This window comes from Branchiostoma floridae, chromosome 3, assembly GCF_000003815.2.
Source record: "Branchiostoma floridae strain S238N-H82 chromosome 3, Bfl_VNyyK, whole genome shotgun sequence".
Lineage (NCBI taxonomy): Eukaryota > Metazoa > Chordata > Leptocardii > Amphioxiformes > Branchiostomatidae > Branchiostoma > Branchiostoma floridae.
In genome coordinates, this window is record NC_049981.1 from 5,998,000 (window position 1) to 6,007,362 (window position 9,363).

General features: G+C 42.7%; 1 protein-coding gene across 1 annotated transcript; it reads left to right on the forward strand.

The window, feature by feature from the left end:
• Window positions 1–1,222: 1,222 nt before the first annotated feature.
• On the forward strand, window positions 1,223–2,988 carry LOC118411173. Its single transcript, XM_035813243.1, has one exon. It carries the CDS (start codon window positions 1,327–1,329, stop codon window positions 2,986–2,988), a length of 1,662 nt encoding a protein of 553 aa, XP_035669136.1. The 5' UTR covers window positions 1,223–1,326.
• Window positions 2,989–9,363: the final 6,375 nt, after the last annotated feature.

Below are 9,363 nucleotides of genomic sequence, written 5' to 3' on the forward strand. Positions count from 1 at the left end.
ATACGTCAGATATTATGTCGATATAATGTCCTGAAAATTTGGTGGCCTTACGGCACGTCGTTCGAGAGTTAGAGGACTTAGAAGTGGAGGGCCTCAAAAGCCCCCACCCCCCCTGTCCAGGGATGACCAAAAAAGCCCGGTCTGAATAGGGTTAAGGCACATTCGTCTACATAAGGTAGATTAGAATCTTTGTGATTCATTGCACCTTGTCACATCCATCACAGTGGAAGCAGTACTGCACAACCGCCATCGGACCAGCAGCATTCGAAATGGAAGTGTGTGCCTGGCTTTACCAAAGGGGGAACAGTGTCTGTGAAAAAAGAGTCCTATTGGATGGTTGCTGACTGCCCTGACGAATGGAATGATGACGTCACAAGGAATCAATGCTTAAAACAAGCGGATCCCTTCAACCCGAGCGACCTGGTGTACCGAATGCCCGTGGGAGATAATTCATCAATTCAAGCTAGATCAAATATAGTGTCCTACAGAAATATATTCTGCGCAATATGTAACAATGTGTCAATGGCAAATGTAGCCGTTTGGGATTCCCAGGTTGAGTGTTTTGGATTGCTTAACTTGTCTTCACATACCCGTAGAGGTTCACAAGAGTACAACGACATCATTGATACTGGCAAAGATTGCTTTGGAACAAAAAAACTAGTGTTTACCCCAACAGACATGGTGCATGCCAGGCGATGTGTCCAGGCTGATGTTTCCAATCCGAATTGTGATTTGGCTGCCTGTAGGTCCTATAGTTTCCCAATAGGCATTGGATATAAGACTTACAAAAATGTACACTGTGCTCTTTGTGAAGGACTTTCCCTTACGGCAACCACAAATTTATTGTGTGCTTCATTCCATGATCATTTTGCCATCTGCTACCACCCACCCTGCCCCTCGAGACTTTCACTGACTAATCTCTTCAATTTTAATGCCCATGGGAGTGATGAAAGCAGTCCCAATCAGTGTCCCTCCAACACTTTGTTCGATCCGTTTGCAGAAACATGTCGGATCTCTTCGTCCACGCACAGAAGTCCTAGCTCATCAAACATGACTAACCCCTTACAAAATTGTAGCGAACCCGCCTTGAAATTCAACTCTGATGAGTTCAAAGTCCTTTCGAATGGTAGTGTCCACCTGGTGAGTTCTAACGTATCCTGCCCAGCTGAGCAGGTTGCCATTCTGAATGCAACAGCATTGATCTGCGGAGAGTGCTTACTGCAGTACTTCTCGAACCACACCCGAATAGCCGACAGTTGGGACCCTGGTCAGGCTTGGTTAACCTTGGGTCTCGTGATAGCGTCTGCCGTAGCCGTGTTTGCATACATGGTCTACACTGTCAGGTCTGGCCAGTGGAAAAAACTTCCAGAAAAGCTCAAAGCTCAAATGATGGTTAACGTGGTCGTTGCTGAATCTCTCTTTGTGGCGCGCGTGTGGGTCCCTCTTGGACCAGGCTGTGCAGCGCTCGCGGTAATTCTGCACTACTCCCTACTGACGGCCTTCACATCCATGAACGCACTGGCTATGGATATCTTTCTCACATTTGGTGATTCTTTAGAAAGACCGAAACTGCACCAGTACCTGATGTATACCTGGCTGACGCCGGTGCCTATAGTCGTAGTGACAGTGATTATAGAATTCGGTAGTTCTGTCAGGGTGGGTTACGGAGAGAACTGTTGGATTGGCAATCCTGTAGCCAGTCTGCTGGCTTTTGGAGTTCCTGTCCTCTGTGCCCTTGTAGCCAATGCGGTCTTGGTTGCTTTGGCCTTGCTGGCCATACGGAAGACTTTCAAGATAGCCGACGCTGCAAACTCGCGCTCAAACAGTACCAAGGCTTGGGTTTACCTGCGTATCTCCTTTCTGATGGGGTTCACCTGGCTTCTGGGCTTCATCTACCCTTTTGTTAACAACAGTGTTTTGGAGTACATATTCATAGTGCTGAATGCTTCTCAAGGCCTGCTGCTGACTCTGATAGTGACATTAACGGGTGAAGTGGTAGAGAAGGGGATGTCTGCCATCAGGGCATGCTTTGGTTTGGCTGAACCTGAGCAGAACAATGGAGCAACCACAACTACCAGCAACCGGCGGACAAGAGGAATAACAGCTCAGGTAACGGAAGGGGAAACCGACTTTGCTGAGGAAATGCCCATGACAACTTTAACTGATGTAGACAAAAGGGCACACCGTCAGCAAACTAAAGTTCTTCAGGGCAACGAACAAACCTCTCTTGCCAGTCACCTGGCAAACGACATGGGGGGAACAGAGGCAACGGCAGGTGGAACCGGCTCTGCTGAAGAGATACCCATGACAACATTTGCCGTTGTGGAAGTGGAGGAGAACAAAGAACATCTGCGTCGTGGTGAAGAACCTCGTCAGAACAGTGAACGGACCGCCACTGACAGCAAACAGCAGGTCACTGAAGGGGAAACAGAGCCGACAGCAGGTGGAACCGACTCTGCTGAAGAAATATCCAAGACATCATTTGCCGTTGTGGACGTGGAAAAAAACAATGAACGTCCACATCTGGTAGAGCTTCGTCAGAACAGTGGACAAACCACCACTGAGAGCAAACAGCAGGCCACTGAAGGGGAAACGAAGAGAACGACAGGTGATAACGGCTCTGCTGAAGAAATATCCAAGACAACGTTTGCCGTTGTGGACGTGGATGAGAACAAGGAACATCTGCGTCTTGAAGAGCCTCGCCAGAACAGTGGACAAACCATCACTGACAGCAAACAGCAGGCCACTGAAGGGGGAACGAAGGGAACGCCAGGTGATACCGGTTCTGCTGAAGAAATATCTATGACAACTTTTGCCGTTGTGGACGTGGAAGAGAAGATGTTAGGTCTTCATCTGGGAGAGTCTCGTGACGACTGTGAACGAACTGCTGGCAGCCAGCAGGCCATCACAGGGGAAACAGAGGCAAGTGAAATGAACTCTGCTATGAAAATACCCATGACAACCTTTCCTGGTGTCGAAAAAAACTGACGTTCGGTGAGCGCTACGTAAAAGTGAAGAAGAGAAGGTGAACTATTTCTAGCTTCAATCAGCAACAACTGAATCAACAGCTTCAAGGACTAGTAAACACCTCTATTATAAAAGATATAGCCCTTCATTTATTTGCTTTGATAAATGATAACGTGCGCAACTAAAACCAAACTTCTTAGTGAGAACTTCATACTTCACTCCCTTACCCAACACAGTGACTTCAAACTTAGTATGCATAATAACAGAACTCAGTACTCATATATACGGCAATATTGTGTAATGATAATTACCACACGATAAGACAAAAACACCGTCACTACACACACACACACACACACACTCACACACACAAACACACAGGTGGACTCGAAGAAAATTACACAGCACACCATCCCTAATGGATACACACTCTCACACACATGCACAAACACGGATACTCTCTCACTCTTTCTTTTACACATACATACACACACACACACAAGCCGAACAAAGTGACCCACCCAATACAATCCCTTAGCTTCTACTTAGTTATACGGTTGTTGCTTGACTATCTTCTTTGATTCAATTTGATTTTTACACTTGAATCAAACTGCAATACGTGGTATCATAAGGACTGTATTGAGCTTGGCTCTCAGGTATACACTGTATTAGAAACCCACCGATCATACTCATGGATATGCTTTGACTGCGGCATACCAAACTTTGCATCAGACATGTTCGACATCACTGATGACAGCTTTCATTCGGTAAATTCATTTGATACGCTGAACTCCAGCACAAGTTTGCCAGGTGACACACCAACGGCCACATCCACTCCACTTAGATCAAAGCAGGGGAAAACTCACACTAGAGGTAATGGTCACAAAAAGGGGAGCAAGGCTAAACTCCTGCTGGTAAACTGCCAGAGTGTTAGAAACAAAACTGCTGAATTGGCAACTGTGATTGACACTTATAAACCAGACGTATTAGCAGGCACAGAGTCATGGCTCAATGAAAACATATCAAGCAGCGAAATATTCCCTGACAGCTATATAGTACACCGTAAAGACAGACAAACTGGCCCAGGAGGTGGTGTATTTCAGGCAAATAGGGATGATCTGATTGTCACACACACAACAGATCTGGACACAGATTGTGAGATCATTTGGACACAAACCCAACTTGCAGGAAAGAAACCGCTTATGATTGGTACATACTACAGACCTCCATCAGATCAAGGCAGTAGTCTGGATGAGCTTGACAGTTCTATAAATAAAATGGGAACTAAGATAAACTCCGACAACGTAATCATTTTTGGAGATTTCAACACCCCTGGTATAAATTGGGATGTCAGCACAACAGACAACGCTCAGAACCATACAGGACAGGCACAGAAACTACTGCACTTAGTGGATAACCATGGGCTATTCCAAACAGTTCAGGAACCAACTAGAAATGGTAATATTTTGGACCTGGTCTTAGTTAATAACCCAAACATAATTGAAAAGACCACAGTAGTTCCGGGAATAAGTGACCATGACATGGTTCTAGTGGACGTGAACTTGGCACCCAAACAGAACAAAAAACCAAAAAGGAAAGTGTACATTCGCACGAAATCTGACGAGCCGGCTATCAAGAATGACCTTGAGGACTATGCTACAAACTTTAACCAGAGAATAAAAGACATGTCGGTGACACAGAAATGGGATGACTTCAAAGGAAAAATGAAGCACACAATGAACAAGCACATTCCTAGTAAAATGACATCAAGCAGATACAACCTGCCTTGGTTTAACAGAAACTTAAGAAGACACTGTCGGAAGAAACAACGTCTTTACAATAAAGCTAAGAGAACAGGGCAAGAGGAAGACTGGAACAAGTACAAGAAAGTAAAAAAAGGAGTACAGAAAAGCATAAGATCAGCACACTCAAAATACGTGGCGAACATACTTGGAGAAGCTATAACTGACAAACCCAAAACATTCTGGTCATACATAAAAGGCCTGAGGAGAGACCTTGTTGGGGTAGCCACTCTGAAGGTGGGGAGCACCATTATAAGTGACAGTGAAAAGAAAGCAGAAGCACTTAGTTCACAGTTTAAAAGTGTATTCACAGAAGAAGACACCACAGACATGCCATCTCTTGGAAACCCCTGCACCACTCCTATGGAACATATAGACATTTCTACGTATGGTGTAGAAAAAATGTTGCAAGGCCTTAATCCGTCCAAAGCATCCGGGCCCGACCAAATACCGCCTTGGTTCCTCAAAATGACAGCCAGTGAAATCACACTTGTTTTGACTAACATTTTCCAACAATCGCTTGACACAGGAGAAATCCCCCAAGACTGGAGAGATGCAAACATATGCGCCATTTTCAAAAAGGGAGATAGAGCGGTTCCCAGTAACTACAGACCTGTTTCACTTACCTGTATTTCCTGTAAACTACTCGAACACATTATTCATAGCCATATCATGAAACACTTGGAAGGCCACAATATACTAACGGACTACCAGCATGGTTTCAGAGCAAAGCGATCAACAGAAACACAGCTTATTTTAACAGTTCACGACATAGCTGGGGCACTGAACAATAAAAGACAGGTGGATCTAGCAATACTTGATTTCACTAAAGCCTTCGACAAAGTCCCACATAGCAGACTCATAACAAAACTGGAGTACTATGGAATTCAAGGTTCTACATTAAACTGGTTAAAGGCTTTCCTGACGAATAGAGAGCAAACGGTAGTGGTAGAAGGGAAGGCCTCAGCTCCAGTTAAAGTAGCATCGGGAGTTCCGCAAGGGACTGTTCTGGGACCATTGCTCTTCCTCTTGTACATAAACGACTTGCCAGACCAGCTCGATTCAAGTGTGAGGTTATTCGCCGATGATTGTCTGCTATATATAGAGGTATCTGCAAAGAATGACTCACAACTTCTTCAGAAAGATCTGAACACCCTGGAAGAATGGCAAAGGAAATGGCTTATGTAGTTCAATCCTGATAAGTGCTATATCATGCACATAACGAACAAACGAACACCAAATGTGTCCCCTTACCAGTTTTGTGGTCAGACATTAGCAACCACAAAAAGCCACCCATACCTAGGTGTTACGTTAACAACTGGGCTGAAGTGGGGTGTCCATGTTAACAAAATAACAACCAAGGCTAAACAGACATTGGGAGTGATCAAACGTAACTTGTGGGCATGCCCAGCCCGCGTAAAATCACTTGCACACACGTCACTGGTAAGACCTAACCTTGAATATGCTGCAACAGTATGGGATCCGTATACAAAGAAAGACAAAGATAAACTTGAAAGGGTACAGAACCAAGCTGCCCGATTCTGTACAAACAACTACAACAGGGATGCTAGTGTTACCAAAATGAAAACAGATCTACAGTGGACATCACTTGAAGACAGAAGGAAAATGTCCAGACTTTGCATGATGTACAAAATGACCAATAAGCTGGTGGACGTACCGACTGATAAGTATCTAATACCAGGTCAAAAAAGAACAAGAAACAGCCATGACTTCAAGTACCAGAGTTTCCAAGCTAGGATTGATGTGTTCAAAAATTCGTATTTTCCCAGAACTATGATAATCGTAGATTGGAATTTGTTATCACCAAGTACAGTAGGGGCATCTTCTCTGGATAGTTTTAAAGAACGCTTGCAGTTAGATGTGCAAAAGTTAGGTGTGACGGATCGTTCAGTGTAATATAACCAGCTGCTGCCGCGCCGCGTGCCTGCGAAGCTGGTGTGTTACGCCGAATGGCGGTTATACCGGCTATATAGATACAGATACAGATACAGATGCCATTGTTTGGAAACTGACTTCTCTATTTAAAAAAAAACAACTTTCATATAGCGTTGCATTTGCAAATGACACATCGGAGAGCAATGATGATGCATGGCTACATTTGTTTACTTTAGATCTTCAACTTTCATCTATGGGCACCATGTTTCCATCTAGTACTATGGAGATGATAGACTTTCATGGTCTTTGATGAACTTCCTGAATTCTTACATTGATTATCCTTCATCGGTCATGGGCTGGCAAGATGTTCTCATGGCCTAAATATTCCTTATAGATCCCACTTTCTTCCCCACCGACCTTCAGCACGTTGCCAGTAACATTGGGTAGCGTGCATACTGCACTGATTAGTGATGCTGCCAATGGACCAAGAGATTGGAAGTTTCAAAACTCGGCTGTTGTCGCTCATTCCAAATGCGAGCTACTGGAAATGGTCACAATGTTTAGGATGTTGATCCGTGATTCAATGTTCATCGTAAAGAGAAAGGAGAACCTCCCTACTACATTGCACATGTATACATTGAACTTGTAAGCACTACATAAAACATATGTCTTCTCTGTTTTTCTAGAGTCTTTTGCTTCTTCTCTTTCGTGGTATCTCTCTCGTGGTTGTGGTTCTTCTGGTTGTCGAAAGATTTTCCTGGCTAAGCAATTTTTTCCTTTAAAATTATGCTTCTCATCGTTCGTGATTCAGAAATGTGTACGTGAAGTTCGTGTATTTTTTTGCCTGCAGCACAGTCAAGTATTATGCAACCTGTATGCATGAGGTACAAAATGTAAAGCAACGAAGTATGAACGATTCGATGGCTCATTGTGAAGCAGACTTCTATTTATGGGCAGCAACCTGCAACTTAAATGGTTAATCGCATTGATGAGGTTATAAATTATTATTTCTAGATGTAAATTATCTGGATTGTTCAATAAGGCCATGTTGATTATATGGCATCCTTTGGGAACTGATTCGAGCGTGCGGATAAGAAAAAAAAGGTCGACCCAAAAAAAAATTTCCTTCATTTTGAAATCTAGGTGGACAGGAAGGTTGGAAAAATGACTGAACATACCTAATATGGTAAAATAAGTATACTGAACAAGAGATACTTTATTTTTGTTAATTCACATCTACTTTGACCTTGTAATATTCTATGACTTTAGTATTCGTTTTCCGACAGTTTTTTTTTTCTTTGCAATCCACGGCATTTATAAATTTGCTACTTTTAACAATAAATGACCTAAAACAATCGGAAAAGAGATGTACAGAACATTGACCTGTTTAGAAATAGCCAACATTAGTATTTGAGTAGAATACTGTTCATTGCCACTTGTATATCTATTATGTTTATACCATGTACTTGCAATTAGCCCTCGGGCACGAACTTGCAAATAAACTTCAAATTTAACACTCTATTATTGATCAATCAGAAGGAGAGACACATATCCCTCTACAGAAGAGGAATGTATTGACATGCAAAGACTGGAATTGTACAAATATTTGTTGTGGAAATTTTGGCTTAAAGATTAAAGATATAATATTCTAATGTAAGAAAGGCACAACTTGTTAACAAGTATGAATATGCATGTATGTATGTAAGAAAGGTACAAAAGTAAATTCAAATAAAAAGTAGGGCAACTGTACATGTTTTGTCACACATGATTTAAATAATTGGACAATTGTATCGACATATCTGTTGTCATACATGAATTGACATATGTATCTTCTATTGGGGTGTGCCAGATTCGATACGGTACGCGACAATCTATGTACGAGGGGCATTCAATAAGTAATGCCCCTGACCCATTTCCCATAGCAGGATATTAATGAAACTTGGCACAGTTATTAGTCTTTCTCTTCATAGGAAACACCCAGAGTTTTGCATTTCTCCCATCATTTGATGTAGCTCTGGACACCGTTCTTGTAGGACATCCCAGGTTGGTTCTCCGACAGATGCCTCATCAATGGCAGAAGAGGGACGACCAGGTCTGGGAGCTGTTTCCACAGACTTCCGACCTTGTTTAATTCAGGATGCCAGCGTTTTACAAGGTCATATGATGGGGCATCATCACCATAAGTTTTTTTTTTTTTCATTTCATCAGAAGTCCCCTTTGGTGTGCGTCCTTTCAAATACAAAAACCGGATCACTGCGCGACACTCAACATGCTCCATTTCACACCTGGTCCATTTCACACCTGACTCAGTTCAAACACCAGTAAATCAGTAACCACAGTTAGTTCAGAGCTGTTTTTTGCAACATAACCCATAGACATATGACTCATTACACATGCAAAATTTCATTTAGATCAGACAACTGGAAGTGGGTCAGGGGCATTACTTATTGAATGCCCCTCGTAAGGTTAGTATCCCGCCTGTTTTAGTTAATATGGTGTCATAACGACTGGTGCATTGCTATCGGTATCATGAGCGAATAAAAAAAACTACAAGTTAGGTAAGCTAAGGAGGCGATTATAGCAAACGTAAGGAACGAGCATTTTGATACCATATAATGCTCTATATATTATTTGACACCATATAAGGGGTCATTAACCATCAATTATGTACATGGATGTAAAAGATATGATACATCAT